The sequence below is a fragment of the Anas acuta genome, chromosome 1 (assembly GCF_963932015.1).
Source record: "Anas acuta chromosome 1, bAnaAcu1.1, whole genome shotgun sequence".
Lineage (NCBI taxonomy): Eukaryota > Metazoa > Chordata > Aves > Anseriformes > Anatidae > Anas > Anas acuta.
In genome coordinates, this window is record NC_088979.1 from 123,497,220 (window position 1) to 123,519,171 (window position 21,952).

Genomic DNA, 21,952 nt, shown 5'->3' on the forward strand with positions numbered 1-21,952 from the left:
GTTTCATCTTATGAATCATTACAGCAACACAGACCAAGGCAAACACAAACAAATGCTTTATGTTTATTCAGTTTAAATATACGCATCAATATCACTGCTCTTCTGCATAAATAGTTGGCATTATAAAGACATGTACCCAGACAGAGTGCAACTGCCACTTTATTTAACTAACTTTAGCAATCTTTTTTTCTTCTTAATAGGCATTTGGCTTTCTAAGAATTATTAATATTCACACACGTATCAATTTACCACTGCTACAGGCCAGTTGAGTCAAGTTCTTATGAACATATACAATTCCCTTGTGGTTAAATGACATGCAAAATATATCAGCACTCATTTGTTTTACTTCTGCCATGCCATTTTAGAATGACATGGTGACTCAAAGAGTCACTGGCAGTGTCTTTGCCCAGTTCAGAGGAGAAAATGTCTCCCTGATATTTGTTGTGTGTCTTTCATTACTGTTTTCCCTGTTCTCAAAACTCCAGTTAGAAACATCATGATATGATCCCAAGAGACATCAGAGGTGAGATGACAAATTATTTTCTTTCTCTACCTATTCTCAGTTTGACAAAGAAAACAGATTAGGCACGTTATTCAAGTAAAACCTTTTCGCTGACTACAATGAAGTCAGTTATGATTCATCTGTAGGTGTTTCTCTCCCTTGACAACATAAAGGAGCCTTTCACATGGGCTTTGCTAGAACACTTTACCCATGGCCTGTTGAAACTTGAATTTTTTTTCTCTTGGCCAAAACAAGCTCTGGAGTGGATGTGCTGCCTGTAAAGGGTAGTGTGTGTAATGGAGTTTTACACAGCTGTTTATAGTCCTGTCCCAGTGTAGCTGGTTTGTGAGGAGGAGGGGGTTTCTAGAGTATTACTGACAGCTCTTTTAGCTTGTGCTTGTATTTTGTTCTTGGCTTAGTTTGTGGTCATCGGCTGATTTAAGGGCCCTACCTGGCACAAATTGTGAATCTCCTTTCCTTAAAGGTCGTAGATCTAACTTTCTCCAGGGCTAAACCTGATGAACAGTTTTTTCTACATCAAGTTCACTCGGTAAATCGTTATAAAGAGATGGGTAGGTGTTCTTAGTAAAGTTCTTATACGAGTGAGGCCATAATAAAGAAATAGGCAAGCAATGCATCCTAACTCCTGTTGGTAGCCTCAGAGAGGCACAATATTGAAGGGCCACTGTTTTTATTTATGTATTTATTTATTTTATTCCCCCTAAATGGGTCTCAAGCATAAGATGAGGAACAATGGCAGCAGCCCTGTGGCCACCAGGTTGCAGTCCCAGAGTGGATTACCTCAAAGTGGTCTCTGGGATGGATGATTAAACATTTTGTGCTCATGTGGTCTTTCCTTTTGCTACACCCTTTGAATTTTGTTCATGATTTTCAAAGGGGGGGGGGGGGGGGGGGGGGGGAGAGGGAGAGAGGGGAGGCTGACCAAAACTCCGTTCAACTCCTTTTTTCCCCAAAGTCATCTGATTTCCCGAAAATCCGTAACACAAACCAAATCGGTGCACGCCCCCACGTAGCCTGAGCCAACGAGGTTGTGCAACTTGTTTTGGCAATTCCCCTTTCTACCGAAAGCCGGCAAGCTTTTTTCCCCCGCATCGCATCTGGCACAGAAACTGGAAGCTACATCGTGCTGGTAGGGGGTGCTGCGCTATTGCAGATTACAGCTCTCTTACCCAGACCACGGGCTTGGATCCTTTTGGAGGGTGTGAACAGGAAGAAAAAAAGAAAACGAGAAAAGAAAAGGCAAGAGAGAAGAGCAGACACGAACTAGGGAGAGAAGGTAAATATTGCAAGCATTAGAAACGACAAAGGAAAATATTCCTGAGTGTCACTGACAGCTAGAAAGGTCAGTGCATGCTTCCCCCATGCCCAGGGTCTTAGCATAATTTTTGGGGTGCTGGGGAGAACAAATTGGTACTTCGGGGGCGGGGGAGGTGCTGTCTGTCAATTTGTTATACACCTACATGATCTTTGGAAGCACTGATGAACATAAGGGGAGAAGGTGAGGATCAGTGATTCACAAGCTGGAGATACCTGCCCCATTTTGTCAGCACTGAGCCTAGCATCCCTCCTTGAAGCTTGGGGTTGCTGTTTGCATGAAAGAGCAGTGATATAAATTCGCTTTTGAGGCAAATCATTGGTGAATTCTCCACAAGCTGGGGTGTTAGGGCCTTTGACCTGCCTAGCAGACACACAGAAACACAGGCAACGTTAGTCAATCACACTGCTGTGTTGTGTTTTTTTTTTTTTGTCCCAGACCATAACTCCAAAGTCCAATTCCTGAAAGTTTTCGGAAAGGAAGATCAGCTTTTTCCAGATGTGGTGAGTTACTGAATCTCCACGGGGAACTCCATTTTATTAATAATTTCATTTTATGAATTAGGTGTTTTTCCTGTAGTATTGTACTGATTCTCAAATCTGAATGTATCTGTAGCCCAAGCAGCTTCCAGAACAAGGTAGTGAAGTCTGGTATAGCATTTAAGATCCTTCTGTTCAATTGCTGCAGCATTACTAGTTCTTCTACAGCTGGAGAGGAGCAGAGAGCAGGATAGAGAATGTAGTCCTGTTTGAAAGGCTACAGGAGAAGGATAAACCCCACACAGTCACAGCACTGGTCATTAAAACTCCAAAGCCAGGAGCCGTGCTGCATGCTACACACAGCCAAAGACAAACACATGCCTTTTCATTAGGGACTGTGTTCATATGCAAGACTTCTGCAATATCATCTTCCTCTTTTCTCAGGTACCTTATCTTCTTCTGTCTCCCTGTCTGGGCTGATGCAGCCTCCATGTATGGTGAGATCTTGTCACCCAATTATCCTCAGGTGTATCCAAATGATCTGCAGGAATCTTGGGAAATCGAGGTCCCTCCAGGATATGGCATTCACCTTTATTTCACACATATGGATCTTGAGCCATCGCACAACTGCGAGTATGACTCTGTGAAGGTACTGTCCCTATTCTCATCAGGTGAGAAAAAGACAAGAAGGTGAGGTACAGCATAGATCAGCAAAGCTGTGTACAAAGCTCAGGGCTGGAAGAAGAGATACATCCTTCCTGCTGTGAGCCCAAAGAAGCCTGAATGACTGCATATCTGTGCACTAGCCATCCCTAAATTGACTTGAGTTTGCTTCCTAACTACACGGGTATTGTCTGCCAACTCAGTGTCCCATCTATACCACCGTCCTCATTTTTCTCCTATATCCTTAGGAAGATTACATCACTATTTCAAGGTACATATCACAAGGTCGGTGAGCCATAGGTTTGAAAGCCAATTTTTGTAGAAAGGGCATTGATTTTCTGTCCATGAAATTATTCAGAATAAATCAGTGAGTGGACCTAGACAATTTAATGCAAGAGGATAATTATTGGGAATGACTGAAGTTAAAAACAATCAAGAGATCTGGGTATGGATAGTGGGTACTCAGACAAAGTGCAGTGGCCTGTTGTCACAATCTATGCACCACAGTTTTCTTAAAACTCAGAGCTCCACTGTGCCTGCTCCATGTTGTTCTACAGGGCACAAAACATAGAACACAAAACAAAAAATGTTCTTTCCACACAAAAAGACCATCCCAGCTGCAATAGCTAAGTGTGAAAAGGGGCAATAAGATCAGGCGCAGCATCAGAAGGAGGCGTTGGAGGAAGACCAAGGTGGGACTGCAGGATGAGTGGGCTCTGCTGGGAGATGCAATAACATGTCCTTTGCAACAAACCAGTGTACCTGTTATGATGCTCTGCAGCCTGCCAGTGATGGGTTTTGAAACAAAGCATTATTATTATTATTATTATTATTATTATTATTATTATTATTATTATTATTATTATTATTATTATACAAATGGGCCTGAGGAAAGGCTGTTAACAGAGAACTCTCACTTAATTTGGAAAATGAAGACAGGTATTTCAGAGCTGGGAAGTTAGCAATAGAGAACACACCCCAAGTGTCTTACAAATGACACGAAACTTGTTCTCTAGGGACTCTGTTCAGTTGAATGCTGTCTGCCTGTCTTCCAACCGTGGCCAGATTTGTGGATTACAAAGTAGTCTTGGGCCTTTCTGCTATCTGTGTGACAGTGCTGTGTCCTGGGATATCTACATGGATGTTGTGACAAATGCATGCAATTTAGAAGCCTTTAGTTAGCTGCTTGTAAGCTGAAAGACTCAAGCACTGGTAATTACATATATTCCAGTAACAAGATAAGACCTCTCTGCATTCTTCCACAGATCCTGTCTAGTGGCCACGTTGAAGGCGTGCTTTGTGGGCGAAAAAAGCCTCGTGTCCCAGGCTCCTTGATTGTGGAGGAATTCCGTGTCCCTTATAACACCCTGACTATGACCTTCCAATCAGACTTTTCCAATGAGGAGCATTTCACTGGTTTTGCAGCCTACTATGTTGCAGTGGGTAAGGTTAAAACAGAATCCTCTGAACCTCTCTAGTGTCCAGGACTAGGAGGAAGAGGAAAGCTGGCAGAAGGGGTTTCTTTACAGGATGGCCTTATTTAAAAGAAATTCAAGCAGGCAAGACTGCTTTCCAATATGGACAGTCCAGGCACTGCCTTAGAGACCCATTTTCCTTGTTGGTCACTATTGTTTGCTTTCCCATTTCACTTTCCCATTTTCCCCCTGCCCTTAGCTCCCATTTTACTAACATTGGCTGACGTCTTTTCTTTTCACACTTGCAGACTTGGATGAGTGCACAGATTTTGTGGAGGAACCTTGCAGTCATTACTGTAATAATTATATTGGAGGTTACTTCTGTACCTGCCCACCAGAGTATTTCCTCTATGAGGATATGAAAACATGTGGAGGTGAGAGATCTACATGAACGGTGGCCAACAGCAAGAGTTAGCTTAGGCCAAGTGAGATATTGTACTTGGAAGACGTTTTCTATCAGCCTTTTCAACCAGTCATGACAGATATATTTTAAAGAAAAGTACATCCCAATGCAAATCTGAACTGGAGGTAGACTTTGTGAATTTCTATTAATTTCTATTCTTAACATTTCCATTTATTTATTTATTTATTGTATCAAGAGAATCAAGAAACTATTAAATGACCTTCTCTAAAGTCTGTGATGGAAACCCTTCTTAGCATACTGCTATCTGTGAATCTTTTAATTCCTGACAAAGCAGGGTAGTTCAAAGAAGATACAAAAATGACCAAGGTGCTTGTTGGCTCAAATAAAAAAATTGCAAAGTCACAAATGTGATATGTTGAAAGGGGTATAAAATGAGAACCTGCACAAGAGAGAAGAGAGCCTAAATCACAGATTGAAGGTTAAAAAACAAACAAAAACAACAACAACAGCAAAAAGTGGAGGGAGAAATAGAGGATACTAAAAGAAATTATGCAAGTCTGAGCAAAATTAATGATATGCTGAAGCTGTTTGCTGGTGTTGAGAACACCAAGAAGTTGTCTTCCAAACGATTGACATGAAGTCAAGGTACCTCAGTCCACTAGAAGTTAAGGTCCCTAGCTAACTGGATAAGGCGTTGCCCTGGTGTTCAATTTCTTGGAAAGATGAAGTGTTGAGATGTGGTTAATGCAGGTGACTGGGTAGACTGGAGAAGCAGTGAAAGAAGGAAAGCTTGTCTGCTTCATAGGTGAACCATTTCCTTTCTGAGTCCTCACTGTGTTCCTTCCTTAATCCTAGTGAACTGCAGTGGAAATGTCTTCACTGAGTTATCAGGGGAGATTGCTAGCCCAAACTATCCCAATCAGTACCCAGAGAACTCACGGTGCGACTACCGAGTGGCTCTGAGGCCAGGCTACTTTGTGGCATTGACCATACGCAGCGAGGACTTCGATGTGGAACCAGCTGACTCAGAAGGGAGTTGCCGTGACAGCTTAACGGTAGGTGTAGGGTGGAAGACAGGATGCTCTGGGTCTCCCCTCGATGTCCTCATATTCAGAAGACTCTCTGACTGCTTAACTTTAATTTCATCTACTCTGCCTTTTGAAGTTCTTGAGAATACTTTTGGTATTTTTTCATTTATTCTTGTTTGTTATTTTCCCAGCTTGTCTCTGGAGAGAAGCGTTTTGGTCCCTATTGTGGCAGCAAATTCCCAGGTCCTTCTGAAATCAAGACTAGGAACAACATTCTTGACATAATCTTCCAGACAGACCAGGCAGTACAGCATAAAGGCTGGAAAATACGCTACTATGCAGATCGTGAGTAAACGCTTGGGAAAGTATTCCTTCTGCTGCTGAGTTAGGGAGACCTTGCTCCAGATCAGATTCATGGTACAACATCATGTTAACATGCTCACATGTGCTGGGTTTGCTAGTCAGAGCTAAGGAGCTATTAACTAAACTGAGGATGCCTGTTAACTAGGGGGAATAATCACTGGTAGGAAAGAAGTTGGGAACGGGAAGGAGAGTAAATCTTGAACCAGCGAATCATTGTTTTCTTCTTGTCTTTTCACAGCCATAACCTGTCCCCCGAGTGTCATCTCCAACTCTGTTGTTGACCCAAAGAAGGACAGGTATACCTTTGAGGACAGTGTGAAGGTGACCTGTGTGGAAGGCTATGAAATTGTAGTGGTAAGTTACACAAAAAAGCATATACCCTCTTTGCCCCTCTGAGCAGCTTCCTGCTGCCATTTCCCATCAGGTGTCCTGAGCACCTTTGGGACTCAAAGGTTTTGCCACACCTGTAGAAAGTGGAAACTTCTTCCAGCCACTGCAGCATTCTGAGGACCCTTCACTGAAGTGCCCATTTCAGGTATATTTCATGGCCAGTTACTTACATTGGTCATATTCTTTTCCCTAGAAACAAGACAGCATCAGGACATTTTACTCCAGCTGTCAGGACAATGGTGAATGGAGCAACTCTCATTTCAGCTGTGTTCGTAAGTGAACTCTCTCTGTATTGTAGGAAGCAGACTGAAATGGAGTGTTTAGGCTCTAGACACATCTTCACACTAGTGAAGAACAGAGGAAGTAAGCATGGATGACCATACAGGGACCAGAGGAGCTGAGTAGTTCCCCATACTACAGAATAATACAGCTTGTTGGGTGGAGTGCCCCTTCAATTGTCTTTGATCATTTGTTTTTCTTCTCTACAGCTGTGAACTGTGGTGAACCACTTCCTATTGAGAATGGACAAGTTGAATATGTCTCTGAAATTCATGAGCCTCTGTACAAAGCTGCTGTTCGGTATCACTGTAATGCACCTTACTATACCCTAAAAAATGAAGGGGAAGGTAAGTATTGTGTCTGCTACATACACAAATTTATTTGGTGAAAGGCCTAAGACATGGTACTGGCATTGCCACGGGACTAGGATTATATCCCATCACATCAAGACTGGACAAAGATTCTTATTGGTGTAGGGTTGCAGGCAGTAGTTTTGTGTTGCCTTTATGTTCAATACGCTGTCATAATGTCTATGGTTGGGCTGTTGACCTTAGACCTACTAGCAAGTTCTATCTCCATTTGCCTGCTGTATGAACCATGGAGATTTTTGCCACACATTTCTGGTGGAGAAATAAATGACTCAAGAAGCATATTAGAGGAGGTCTCTCCAAAACAGGGGCAGAAGCACCGTGGTGGGGTTGTCAACTTCTAGAGAGATCTCAGCAATGTTTAGCAAGCTGTGCTTGCTTTGGAGTCAAGAAGGTTAATACAGCATCTTATACAGTAACACTGATTGCCCTCTCTTCATCTCAATTGTATTCTTCTTGCACTCTTTTTTCTTGTGTTTTCCAAGTGGTGTATGAATGCTCAGCCAGTGGACAATGGATCAATGAAGAAATGGGAACCGAGCTACCAAAATGTGTTGCAGGTACTACCAAAATCTGTGCATATATACATGTAGTATGTGAAGACCACTACTTCATTCATTTTTTTGTTCCTGCACCAGTTTTCCCTCCTTCAAGTGTGCACATTCTCAAGTTGTTCAGTGCTTTAAATCTCTGACAATTTTGAAGGTATCGAAAAGCTTAAGGGGTCAAAATAGGTGTCCAAAAATGTCAGACCTTTCTTTCTTCAGTCATCCTTAAGCTACACTGAGAGCTGTAGCTTCTCTTCAAACCCTCCCTGGGTTCAGCTGTTCATTGAGCACTAATGATGCAGCACTACAAGGAAAAGACTTAAAATGCTTTCACTTGAGGCCTAAATGCTTAAAAGAGCACATGTCCTTCAGTATTTAGTAGCACTCAGTGGGTCTGAATACTTAAACAATATCCCTGTCCAGGACTTTCTCAACCTCTCTTTGTACATATGAGGGAAATTGAGGAGGAAAGTGCATGGGTACTACTGTTCCTGACTGCTGGTAGTTATAGCTGGGGCTTAACTTCCAGCTCATAAAGAGGATTTAAAATCTTATATATTCTGGACATTGTTCAGTTTATCAACCACACTTAGAGGAGGCGGCATCCCTACTGCTAGTTGTATGTGATGCGTTTTTGCTACTCCAAACCCCCAAAACCTCATAGGCATTTTAAAGTACAAGACTCAGCTGAAGATGACTTGGACTATGACAGCGCATAGTGCAAACGACAAATTGAAAAATGAAACTCCAGGAATTTGCAACCTAAAAGGGGGTTACAAAGAGTGTGAAGACAGACTTTTCTTAGAAGGACACGGTGATATAAGTGGCAATGAGCACAAGTTGCAATGAAGTAAATTTTGACCGTATTTAAGGAAAAATGTTCCCCCAAAGCACTAGAACTGTTGGCCAGAGATGCTGGGTAATCACCATCATTGGAGATTCAGAAGCCGCTTGGCAAACCCCCTGAGCAACCTGGTTTACAGATAGGATGGTGGGGGAAGGGCAGTTAGGGATGAGCAGGGGGTTAAACTAGAGACATTGAGAGGTCCCTTCTTCTTCTTCATTTAAGTTGGAAGCTACCTACCAGCTATAATTCTTTGATCTCTGTCAATGTGACACAGAGTTCAATGTAAATCAGCAGATGTGTAAAGCAATCAGTTTCCTAGCTATGTAAGAATAATCAGCCTTATTCCTGCCCTTATGCTCACCTTCTGCAAGACCTTATAGAACATTTTACTCAAAAAGCACAGAGCACCTCTGCACCAACAAGACTCACAGATAGGACCTCCTTTGAACCCTTGCTTAAGATTTGACACACTAAAAGAATATAGAAAGAAAATGGTAAAACTTCAATAACAAATCTGAGCACTTAAACTGAGACTATCTGTAGTTCCCCCCCCAAAAAAAATAATTTTAAATAGTAGTGTCATAGCTCTGAGAACTTAAACAAATATTTTTTTCTAATATTTTAAAATTATTTACCTATACCTACGGAATGTAACTCAGCAAAATAAAAATGCTAAGTAGAGTGCAATGAAATTGTGAGCTTTGGCATACCCAACCCTTGCTGTTTGACAACGGTGTGAATATTTGACTTTCCAGAACAAGAATTTGAGAACAACTATTTTCAGCCTAAATTGAATGTTGATAGGATTTTTGCTTGAATTTTCTTGAATTTCTCTGTAAATGTTTGTTGCAAATTCTATGACAGAATATAAACAAAGGCTATGCAGCATCAGAATAATTTAAAAGACAGAGGAAGGAGGAGACTATGGGCTTTTTAGTAGAAAACCTATTTGTAACTGCTAATTCTCTTGTCTGGTTCCTCTCTTTTCCTTTTCCTTCTAGTCTGTGGCGTGCCCAGTAATCCTGTCCGAGAGACAGCAAAGATTTTTGGAGGCACTCGTGCAGAAAAGGGCAACTTTCCCTGGCAGGTGTATTTTGAGCACCCAAGAGGAGCTGGTGTGCTCATTTCTGAAAGATGGGTGATGACTGCAGCTCATGTGCTGGAGGGATTTGACAAGCCTGACATGTTTATTGGTGTAATCAATGTTGGTAGAGAATCTTTGTACCGGGATGCCCAGCAGCTGGTTGCAGAGGCTTCGTTCATCCATCCGGGCTGGAAGAAGCTGTCCAAAGACACCTACAGGACCGATTTTGATAATGATATTGCACTACTGAAGCTGAAGGATCCCGTGAAGATGGGCCCAAACATCTCGCCCCTCTGTCTTCCTGGTAAATCACCTGAATATGAGCTACAAAAAGGGACTCTAGGCTATATTGCTGGCTGGGGACAGAAAGAGAGAGGAAGACTACCTATTTATCTTTGGAAGGCTCAGATTCCTGTGGTGGACATGGACAAGTGCCGTTCTGTGAAGCCAGAGGGCCCTGCTGATTCCAGTGCTTACCGATTCACTGACAACATGATCTGTGCCGGTGGTGACAAGGACAGCTGTAAGGGGGATAGTGGTGGAGCCTACTCCATCCAAGATCCTCTGGATAATAGCCGGTACTATGTGGCTGGGCTGATCTCCTGGGGACCAAGATGTGGCACCTTTGGTCTTTACACCAAGGTAGTACGTTACCTGGACTGGATTACAGAGACCATGAGTAAGCATGAGAATGCAGAAGCTTTACAGGATTAGCTCTTTCTCCCTTTAGTGCAGTCACGCTTCCTAAATGTGATCGTCACCTGTTCTGGTAGGAAGGCTGGCTACAATCCTGTTCACTTTTTGTGTATAACAGGACAACTCATTGTGTCTGTGCTGAGTGGGGAGTCAGGAATATGTATTGGTTTTCCCCACTGTCATCGTGACTGGGAAAGGAATTTCTCTTACTTCTTCCACTCATAATAACATAACATGAAGATGCTATTCTGCATAAGGAGCCTCCTTCTTCTGCTTCCTCTCATTTCTTCTATCCCATTTTTTCCTGCTTGGAGAAGAACTACTCATGCCCTACCTGATAGGGAGATTACGATGAAGATGAGAGAGAATAATTGTTGGTTTCCAGGATAGGTTCAAAGCCTGGTTTCTGATTTCTTTATTTCCTGTATTGTTCAGAATATCTAACAGCATTAAAGAATGTCCAAATTTGCTTCCCATGTGTGTATTGTCTTATTCTCAGTCTAGACCTATTTCTCATTGAAACTCCCTTAATCAGGAGTCCAGTCATATGTTGAACCAACATGTTGACAGCTTTTGGCAAGCTGTAACTTCTGCTACCTTACTCCTCTACCTGAGTCTTTAAGAAGTTTTTCTGAGCTGGTTGCAGCTCATTGACCAACCATTACCAGCATCAAGGGCTTCAGCCTTCTGAATCAAGCTAAGCATAAAATATTCAAAGTTCATTCAACTGGAACAAGTGCTACAAAAGACTGGGGAATCTCTGTCCCTGGATATCTTCAGAACTTGCCCAGGCAAGGCCCTGAAGCTCTGAAGTTGTTCTTACTGTCAGCACAGGATTGGATTGGAGACCTCCTCTTCCAGCCTAAATTTTTATGAGTCTAGGAAATAGTGAGGAGGATGTGTGCAACTCTTGGGATACTTGATATAGAATCTTGCATTCAACTCAGACACCTTGAATTTCTTAATACGTGTAGCAAGCAAAATGTTGTTTTGTTGTTGGGTTTTTAACCAAGTATCTTATACCACAATCCTGTGACCTACATGATGTTCAATGCTTTTTATTTGTATATCTGTATGTACCACCTTTAATCTAGTATGAAGTTTTATAGACATTTGTCCATGTTGCTAGGTAGGTGGGCTCATCTCAGCTTTCATCTTTTGGAGCACAAAAGGGAATTGTCCATCCTGGACAATTCAGGCTGCAGTCTTAGCCCATGTTGGGGGTTCTGGTTGATCGCAAGTTGAACACAAATCAACAGGGTCCTCTGGCAGCCAAAAAGATCAAGATTATCCTGGGGTTCATCAAGCACATTGTTGTTGCTAGCTGGTTAAGAAAGTGATTGTTCCATTCTGCTCTGCACTGGTGTGGCCTCACCTCAAGTACTTTATGCAGTTTGGGGCACCACAATATAAGAAAGACATAAAACTATTAGAGAGTGCCCAAAGGAGGGCAACAAAAATGGTGAAGAGTCTAGAGAGGAAGACATATGAATAGTAGCTGAGGTCCCCGGGTTTGCTCAGCCCCGAGCAGAGCAGGCTGAGGGGAGGCCTCATGGCGGCCTGCAGCTCCCTCACGAGGGGAGTGGAGCGGCAGATGCTGAGCTCTGCTCTCTGGGGACAGAGACAGGACCTGAGGGAACAGCATGGAGCTGGGACAGGGGAGGGTCAGGCTGGGGGTTAGGGAAAGGTTCTGCACCTAATAATAGCCTAAGAAATAGCCCAATAATGTACAATACTGGAAAATTTAATCCAGTAGAAGCTCTGAAAAAATGACCTTCAGTCTAAGGTATGACATTTTCTTAGCTTCTATGACTACAAAACCACTCAGGCAAGCAACATTGCATGATTACTCCCTAGCCCACTGATTAACTCCAATCTTTTTGGAAAAGGACAAGAAGACAAAGTGCTGAAATCAATTCAGGAGAGCAGAGGAGAAGAGAAAAAGAAGTGTGGTTGAATGATCCATGAACAGGAAACAGGAAAGAAACCTATTTAGCTGGGATTGCTATTCCTATGAGAGTCAGAGTTTCTATAGAGACTTGGGGAAATTGTATATTTTCCATGCCTCAGATCCCAAATTTTCTTAGCCTATTGCAAAGCAGGAGATGCTTAAGATATCTTCTCATATTTTTTCCCAATTTTTAAATGGACTGAAGAGTTGAGTATTTTGATGGTTTTGTCACTTGAACTCACAGAGCATCCCATAAATTCTGTTCCTGGAATATGGAATACCCACAACTGCATATGCCTCAGTCTCCCTTCTTACCCCAATGACTGGGGTTTATCCTTTGCTCCTGTGCAACTGGACACCTTATGTTTACATGCTCTTGTTCCCTCTTGCCCATACAAATGGCAAAATCAACAGAGTACGGACTCCTGGAGATCACAGGTGAATTTATATAAGGTGTGAATATCATAGATCACTCCCCACAGTATATTATCTTAAAATCAAATGAGACGTCCTGACGCTGGAGAAGATCTGGAGGTGGATCTCACAGAAAACAGAGTGAGAAGGCAACTATCACCTCACAGGGTTCCTCTGTCAGAAGAAAAAGGTAGGTTATTCTGCAGTAGCAAAACTAGTTAAGACACAACTGCAGAGAATACCCACAACAGTAGACACATCCCTCTGAGTCAGTCGGTTTAGAGCTACTGTCCTGCAGTCAGAGCTTTATTCCATATAGCATAAAAAACCCATTGGCAAATTCTGATCAGGAAATGTTCCTGGGATCTTTTCTCCACAAGACTGACCGTTGTATTACTTGCCTTTTGAATGTGGCATTACACAGATGACTTTTTCCTCCCTCGGGGCCATTTAGCGTTTCAGACCGGGTAAGATAATGGTAGCTTTGTGAGAGGTGAGTAACTGCCACTTGCCTTTGCACAGCTGGAAACACCATAGCAGTAGATAGAGCAATCCCTATATAGATAAAGTCCATAAGTTGCTCCCAGTTGTGGGGAATATTTAGTAGCTGTAAAAAGCAAAGACAGAAAAGCATAACACACCTGGTTTCTCCAGCAATTATTTTAATATTCATAGAATCTTACTGTTGCCAATGGACATATACACACTGTACTCAGCACAAAGCACCACAGCCTTCAAGAAGGTTTGCTCCACTACAAACTTCCCACACAATGGGGACTACAGATGTAGACTGCAGTAGTCTGATGATATTGCCAGCACTTCACACAATAGCATGCTTGCTGTCATGAGATTTCTGATATTAAAGCTTCATCTAACAATAAGATTGCCTTTGGAAGAACTGGAACACCCACAAACTGCTATTGGGACACACCCTCTGGTAACTTTTGACAGTGTCACCAAGAATTCGCCAAACAATATGTTGGCTTTCAGAAGAGCTCATGATGAAGGTTACATGGTCTCTGTGTTTGAAAAGCCTTTAGGACATCATTGAAAGCTTTGGATATGATTTGCTGTGTCTGGAAATCTATACAGTATCAGTGATTCTTCAGCTACACAGGAATATTTAGATCGTATCATCCCTTATTATCCCTTTGATCCAGTCCACGTAGTTGAGGACCTTGGTGTAGAAGCCATACCCTTGGGCACAGCCGATACCCCAAGAAACGACCCCTGTAGCCACCCAGCGTCCACTTCCCGAGTCTAGCACTGTGAAGACACTCCCACTGTCCCCCTGGCAAGTATCCCGCTTGACTGTGAGGAAGCCAGCACAGAACATATTCTCAGAGAAAACCATAGGCATCTGTCCACTCTTACTATTCAGCCAGCTCTGGCACTTCTCCCGGGAAACAGCTGGTAGGTTCACGTACTTCAAGTGATTTGAAAGAAAGTTTTTCTCCACACCAAAGCCGCTCACGTAGCCCATATGCCCATCCATGTAGAAAGTGTTGTTGGTAGTATCTGGGAGACAGATGGGCAGTACGTCAGGGCCCAGGGTTACCGGGTGCTTCAGCTCTAGCAGTGCTATGTCCCCGTTGAAGTTGTGCTCATCTTTAGGGTTGTAATCTGGATGGATAAAGATCCTGCGCACAGGGTGGTTACCCATCTTGTGGAGCTCATCTACGTCTGTGTGGCCGAGGAAAACGTTAGCCTCCTCTGCTAGCTGGTCTAGGCTTATGTCGTTTCCTCCTGACGCTTTGGGCAAGATGGTGTGGGCAGCAGTCAAGATCCAGCGATCGCCCAGGAGTGCTCCACCTCCACGTCCATGGATGCCAGTCAGAGCCTGCCAAGGGAAACTGCCTCTGTTTGCTTGCTTGCCGCCCAAGATCCTCTGGATTTCAGCAACAGGACGGTTTGGCTTCCCACACACTGTAGAGAGAGACAAGGAGATCATGACATCCTTCGTTGTCCTGGCTTTTCTCTCTCCTTCCTACACCACCACTGTTCCACATCACCTTACTTTTGCCTCCCTGGATGAATTTCCCTGCCCTTCCTCACTGACAACATTATCCTCACTCTCCTCTCTGCATGTTGTCCCTGCTTGGTATTGATGATAAGTATGGATTAGTAAACACCAGTCAAAAATCATAGTTTTTTACTAACCTGGCAAGCAGGCAGGAATCCTCCCCTGGCCGGCTTGATCCACCCAGGTTCCCTCAGGAGAGCAGGTGAACCTGCCTGTAGGATGAGACAGGAGTGAATGAGACCCAGGCCTGTCAGTACAGGGTGGGAAGAACGAAGGGGTTCCTCTCTTCAAGATGTCCCACTCAGCCCTAAAATCCCAGAGGCACTCTTTCCCAGGAAAAGCTGCCTGTGGCGTAGTCTGAAACGTGTCCATATGGAAGAGCCTGTGTATCTCAAAGCACTTCATTTCCAAGTGAAGAACAGGAAAGTTCAGGCACCGCTTCTAGAGAAGAAATGCCTAAAAAGCCAGCTGAGTGAACTTTACATGCTTACGGAGCACTGTTTGACCTTATCTAGCCCAAAGAAGGGAGAGAAGTAGAGACGTGGATTTCAGATTCAAGTCTCTGGTTGCTGCTGTTTGCAAGAGAGTAGGATAGAGTGTTTTGTTCCAGAACCAGGAAAAAGATTAATCTGCTAGGGTACACAATCAGTAGCTACTTCTGAGGCAGTATTGCAGGTCAGCTAACTTGCAGGTCATCTCTCAAAGCAAATTCCACAACCTCCAAAATTATTGCTTTTCTTAGAAAGTTTGTGTCGGTGACTAAAAATAATTTATATGCCATTTATACAATGTTTACTGTATTAAATGTTTCCAAGAAACTCTTTGCTGCTCTCTTTGAAAATTGACTAAACCACAATCACTTTTTATCAGAATTTTACACGTGCTAGTGCTGATATTTACTTGCTCCTGTTCAGATTGAGCTCTGACTCTATAGTAAGGAGTTAAACTCGGGTGCAAAAATAATCAAATTCAACATTAGTACCAAATTAAAGCACCCCTTAGCTGCTTGATCCTGACCCCAATGCCAGTGTGCAGCTCCCTGAGGCATGCTGCACAACTGTTTGTGAGTCTGTGCTGGCAACCATATCCAGGAACTGAATCAGGTTAAAAATTTACTTCTTTTGTGTGTGTGTGTGTGTGTGTGTGTTTGTGGAGGCTACATGTGCAGTCAGGGTGAGGAAATCATGAACTTTTTATACTTTTCCTGTAACCTAAATTCTTGTGTCATCAAATCATGTCTCATGTGCAAAAAGAAGGTAAGTGAATGGTTTTGAATATTGCCTTAACTTTCCTGACATTCTACATTAAAATAGATTCTTCTTCATGTATGTTTTTAAGTCCCTAGATGTCTCTACTGTTGGACAATTTTCCAAAGAGAGTAAACAGCATTACAGTGGAGTGGAGTTTGAGTTTATTTATTTGTATCTGTAGCAACTTGGACTTCTGTGATCAAGTTTCAGCATATTATTGATTACCTCAAGCTTCAGTGAAAGAATGAAATCCACCAGAGAAAAATAAATCATGACTATAGATGGCTAATATGAGAATCATGGCTAGGACCTTCCACAAAAGTTAACAAGAGCCTGGAGGAGAGATGTAAAGGTCTCTGGGAATAAAGCAGGGTAGGAATGGGCTGAGACAGCAAGCCTCAGAACCTATGCTGCAGAGCCAAGGGAAGGTTGGGAGAGTCTTTGCAGGAGGAAAGCAAGAGCCCTAAGCCTGGGGAGCAGAGATTAGGACAATTCTAACTGGATATCTGAGCAGGCTTTTCATAAACATGTTTCATTATCTGTGTGGGATTGGGACTCACCACCTCCTCCTCTGGTGACAATGTGGTAATATGGCTCATTGCACTGGTACTCGATCACCGACTGGTAGTTGTTGTTCGCAGGTTTGTTAACATAGTTGAATACCCCATTGGTCAATTCTGTAGGATTGTCACATTTCACAACTACAAAAAAAAAAAAAAGAAAAAAAAAAAAAAGAAAGAGATGAAACAAAGACAGACTTAATACCTGCAGGTTTAGGCTTGACTTGGATTGTGGCCATGACATGAAGGATGGAGAGGACCAGTTAGTACAGGGGGCAGTAAGTGGCTTTTCCAAAATGGTTCCCAAACTGGGATCTTTTGCTTTTAAATGTTATGCATTGACTTTTTTTGTGTGTGTTATGTTATGCATTTTTGACAGGGAGGGAAAATACTTAAGTTTTTGCGAGCAGGAGGTGTAACAAAAGTTAATAGTGGACTAGGTGACCGTCACAGATCCTTCCAATCAGAATGAGTCTCTGTCTGAAGACAAATTGTGTCACTGAGGCTGAACACCCCCATGTACTTGGGAGAACAACCCACAGCATTGGGACTACCCCAGTTCCCAGCTCACTCACTTTCGCAGCGGGGCATGGATTGATGCCATGTTCCATCAGCCTGGCAGACAGCAGTGAAGGACAGCAGTTTCTGGCTGCCCTGCATGGAAGAGAAACAAACAAACAAAACATTGCTGGCTGTGCAGAGCCTTATATTCCCTTCTTCACGTAGATATATTATCCTATCTGTCCATCTTCCCGTTGCTGTCCAAGAGTTTCCCTGCAGCAATCCATTCCAGTTGCTGGCCTCTCCCTTTGCTGCCTTTCCTCCATCCTGTGTTTGCCACAGGCTACAAATTATTCATAGTAAGCCAAGGTATAAACAGCCAGCAACCCTAAAAACGTGACAGGTCTGGGGTGCTACCCAGTCCTGGCATTGGGACGGGTAGGGAGGCAGGTAGCATTTTCTGCTTCCAGTCTGATTTCATATCCTTCCAACGAGAGACTCTTGCTTACCAATATTTCTTGGGATCTTTGTTCTTTCATCTACCAGGGCTTGCCTCTTTGTGGGAAAGTAAATGCACAAAGAAGGGGGCTAGGAGAAGAGAAAACACTGGGAAAAAAAAAAAAAAGCCTGAATAGGCAAGGGGAAACAGAAACTGAAAGACTGCCGGCAGTGAAATCTCCAAAGAAAGATTTACTGGAAGTTAAGGACTTGCACAGACTGAAGAGATGCCAGGAAATGGCTGAAGGGAGTGGAGAAGGGGTCTCACCTTCATCAGGTTATAGCCAGTCTTGCAGGTGACGATGAAATAGTCCTGATACCGATACACAGGCTGCAGGTCTCTGATGACAGTAAACTGATCCAGTGGCACAGGCTGCGGGCACCGTATTTCTGTTAGAAAACGGGGTGAGGTGAGTGGGTGTTAACAAATGCTGTACATAGGCTGTAGTAGTCTCTGGAGAAGAGCATCTTACTCTCTGAGGTGTAGTGGATCTTCCAGCCACGGCTGAACCCTGACTCGTCGGTGAGAAAGAGTATGTCCACCTCATTGCTTTTGGTTTCAATGCTGCCAGGCGACTCCTTGCCACAGAATTCACCAATCTCTCTCCCTTGTGCTTGGATCTGGTGATGAAGACATGTATCACGGGGACAGAAACATGCACACCTTTGCTCTGGTTCCCCTCTCTCAATCCAGACCAAGTTTGCCAAAGCGCCCGTGGTGGTGGACAGGGCTGTCTGTCTGACCCATCTTTGTTGATGTCTGCACTGTCAGATCAGAACTAAGGACTGACCTAGCACAAGCTCTGCTTCTCCTCTGTCATGGCAATCAGAGCCCTTTGAATCCTGAGACTAAAGCAAAGGAAGATAAAACTGGAAGAAGGGTGATATTTTTGGCTCCCAGGAGCCTGTGACCCAGGGCCTCTTGATCTCAGGACAATGGCAATTAAGTGAGCTGAGGGAGGGGCAAGGGAACAGATTAGTTTCTCATTCTGGGGCATTCTTCTTGTATTGATCCTAAATTTCTTGTGCCAGTAGTGGTGGTCTCACAGTTCCTGCCCAGGCCTGGCAGCAGGGCTGGAAGGTGGGTTTGCTAATGACCAGTACCTTGAGCTGATCGTAAGGACAATGAACTTGCTGGTGGTCATCAATCTCAAAGGGTTTCAGGAACTTCAGGATGATAGACAGGCCTTTTTCCAGGCGGATGCTGTAGTTACATCGGAGGTCTTCAGGATAGGGCTGGGGATACTCGGGGCTGCTCAGGTACCCAGATGCCTCTGTGTACAACTCACTGCTGCACTCCACTGGGGTAGGGGGAGAAAACAGAATTAACAACGTGGGGCTGTACCACCTGCTGCCCTGTTAATTGCATCCCCACCCTTCCTGGCTGAAGGGGTCCTGCCCTGGGACCCTCCTTTGTCCATCTGATCTTTCAAGCTTTCATTTTACCTTTGCAAGAGTGGCGGTCACTTTGGAGCTGGTAGCCAGGCCGGCAAGAACAGAAGTAGCCACCCACGTAGTTGTGGCAAATGTGCTGACACCGAGGCCCCTCACTGTCCTCAGCAGCATTGTTAGGGTCACATTCATCCAGATCTGAAGAGATAAGAGATGCTGGGATAAGGGGGGTGAAGTGTCAAAGCTATCTGCTGGACACTGAAAAGACACAGAGATCCATATCCTTGCTCAAGGCTTCTCTTGATTTGCCTGTCAAGGAGGGAAATTAGTAGGACCCACATAGGCATGATAAGGTATCTCCTACTCACCCACAGCTTGGTAATAGGCAAGGAAGCCTCTGTAGCGAATGACTGTGCCATTGTCTTCATTGGAGAAATCAGAGTGAAACTCCACATGCATTCTGTTTCCCTGAGATACAAACTTCTTTCTTCCCGGGTGATTGCCTGTGGTTGACCCAAGCTGTCCACAGTATCGGCCCAAGTTCTTCTTGTCTGCTTTGATCTGTCGGGGTTAAGGGGAAATCTCTGTAGCCTCATAAGAGTCTTCTCTATGCATCGATATTACCACAACTGCCTCCTTCCCCCGTTACCACCTTTAGCTCCCTCCTTCTGTGGGAAGCATGAGAGGAGGCCTTGTGAATGAGCAGATGAGCAGTGGTTTCATGCAGGGATCACTACACTCCCACTTCTATCTCCCCACTGGCCCAGGGATCTATCCACATACCTTAACATAGTCATAGAAGCAGGACTCAGATGGCTCCAGGTCAAAGTATCTGAAGGTCAGCTTCACCACATAGCCTTTTGGGACGATGATATCCCAGCTGCTGATGTTATTGTTGGGGTATGGCTTGGGGTAATTTGGGGATCGGATTTCCCCAAAAAGTTTTCTTGGCACTGGATTGGAACTGGTCACTCCAAAAAAGAGGATGGCCCACAGGAGAAAAGGACTGTGCCTGTAAACATGGCAACTACATCATGACATAGCACAAAACTCAGTCATCTGAAATCGGGGGAGACTTCGCAAGTGACTTGCACACTGCCTAGCAGAATGCAAAAACACGGGAGGCCTAGCTGCGGGTCCAGCTTTTGGCCTGGATCGCTCAGGATCACTGAAATGAAGACAACAGCACGTAATTCCAGCAAGGCTCTGTGGTCCAAGCCAAAGAGATTCATCAGCCCAAGAAGCAGTTTGAAGAAACGTAGCTGATTTCCTTGAGCAATCGGTGTTTCTTGCCACCAGTCATGGGGCTCGGTTTCTTGGAACCAGCAAAAGTGTGGTTCCCCTTGGCTCCGGGCCAGTGGGTCATTTCTGATTACTGATAGCTTAGGGTCTTTCCCAGTTAGCTTGGTCAGGGTCTGAAGGTCTCAAGCTCAGTTTGCAATACTACCCGGTCATGCCTGAGCCCCCCTTCTTCAAAAATTGGCTTTCATCTTTTTTTCTCAGCCTGCAGACCTTCCCTCTCCCTCTCTGGGGAGCAGGACTACGTGCTCCTCCAAAACATGCTCATTGCTCAGACCTCATGAAAAGACCGGCCAGGAAGAGCCTAAACTAGGATCTAGCAAAGTTTTAATGGAGGTCTAGTGAGCATGTGTGTAGCCTTTCTGACCTCCTTCCTGGAACAGCCTAATCATCCAGCTCCCTCCCGCGAAGATGTCACCGTGTGTCCCCCTTCCCCAGCTGGCCACACTCACATCTCCATGCGCTCCTCCGCGGTGCCCACAGCTCTCCCGTCCTGCCTGCTGTCCGAGCCGCAGCTCCGAGCGGCTGGAAGCCCTTCGCCCCGACAGAGGTGGGAAGAGGCAGAGGGTGGGAAGAGGAAAGTCGAAATGCACACAGCCTGGACGGGACGAGGCTCTCTTATCCCGGAGCCTGCTGCCCTCTGCTGCTGAATTGCTGTAGCTCGGGTGCGGACACCGACCTGGGAAACATTCAGAGGGCTTTTGGGGGCTGTTAAATCCCAGCCAGGCAGATGCCATCTTTCCCTTCTACAGAAAAGTGCGGAAAAATGATTACCGGAGACCTTTGGCGATGACTTTATCTGCATCCTAGCAGCTGCTGAGAGTTTGTTTTCTCCTAAAGATGCCATCCTATAGCCTCTCCCACTCCTTCTTGGAAGTCTTCTGGCATAAGAAGTCTAGAAATTATAGTACTAACAAATTGTTTAATTTAAACAATTTCTGGTCTCCTGAAGAGAGCTTCATTTATTTTTATTTATTTATTTATTTTAACTTTTTGTGATAGGAACTGGTAGCTTCTTCAGGGAAAGCAAAAACTTCCGACTTTCGAGCTGAATAGGTATGAATAGAAATGAACAGACCTGGAGAATTATAAACCTTCTGATAACAAGTCCTTTTTCAAGGCCTCTTTGCTGCATGTTCTGCAAAAGCCTGAAGCGTGTTTAGGAGAAACAAGATAGATAAGGCCTTCATTATTTAATGAGGGAATGAGAAAAGATAGTGATTTACAAACACATTTCAGGCTTTTATCAGGACAATGCCCAAACCCTGTACTGTGCACCACCAACTTCATGAAGTTTAAAATTTCATGGCTTTCAGATTTTGGAGTAACAGGTAAAACACCATTCTAGTGTTTTCCCTTAGAATTACAGATACAGAGAAGTTAATGACATTCTTGCTTTGAAATTATAGGGAATAATCCACAGCTACAAAAACATATTGAATATGGATATGAAAATAGTGTTAAAAAGAATGAAGTTTTTTCCCCCCCGTATTTATGGAAGTGTATTGAAGACTCAAAAACCTGTTCATCAAAATGTCTGAATTATTATCTGGAAAAGAGCATATAAACATGTAATTAGTGCTCCTGCAATAGTGCATGGCCTCACACATCAGAATTAAGATTAAGCCGGGGATGTTACATT

General features: G+C 43.9%; 2 protein-coding genes across 4 annotated transcripts; one reads left to right on the forward strand and one right to left on the reverse strand.

Moving 5' to 3' along the window:
- The first annotated feature begins 1,628 nt into the window (after positions 1–1,628).
- C1S (complement C1s) lies at positions 1,629–10,892 on the forward strand. 2 transcript variants are annotated; one of them, XM_068699916.1, is made up of 12 exons: positions 1,629–1,865; positions 2,277–2,341; positions 2,762–2,966; positions 4,246–4,423; positions 4,704–4,829; positions 5,675–5,874; positions 6,039–6,192; positions 6,449–6,564; positions 6,794–6,872; positions 7,089–7,226; positions 7,733–7,807; positions 9,644–10,892. In XM_068699916.1, exons 2-12 carry the CDS (start codon positions 2,337–2,339, stop codon positions 10,438–10,440), a joined length of 2,073 nt encoding a protein of 690 aa, XP_068556017.1. In that variant the 5' UTR covers positions 1,629–1,865; positions 2,277–2,336; the 3' UTR covers positions 10,441–10,892. The 2 variants fall into 2 exon arrangements, with proteins under 2 accessions (XP_068556017.1, XP_068556008.1); XM_068699907.1 differs by having other exon boundaries at positions 1,629–1,799.
- A 2,540-nt stretch (positions 10,893–13,432) lies between these two features.
- On the reverse strand, positions 13,433–20,921 carry C1R (complement C1r). 2 transcript variants are annotated; one of them, XM_068699893.1, is made up of 11 exons: positions 20,763–20,921; positions 19,795–20,023; positions 19,380–19,572; positions 19,066–19,209; positions 18,724–18,920; positions 18,093–18,240; positions 17,888–18,009; positions 17,196–17,274; positions 16,621–16,761; positions 14,948–15,022; positions 13,433–14,713 (listed from the first exon to the last, which is right to left on the reverse strand). In XM_068699893.1, exons 1-11 carry the CDS (start codon positions 20,768–20,770, stop codon positions 13,911–13,913), a joined length of 2,139 nt encoding a protein of 712 aa, XP_068555994.1. In that variant the 5' UTR covers positions 20,771–20,921; the 3' UTR covers positions 13,433–13,910. The 2 variants fall into 2 exon arrangements, with proteins under 2 accessions (XP_068555994.1, XP_068555985.1); XM_068699884.1 differs by having other exon boundaries at positions 19,795–20,038; positions 20,763–20,905.
- Between the last annotated feature and the right edge of the window lie 1,031 nt (positions 20,922–21,952).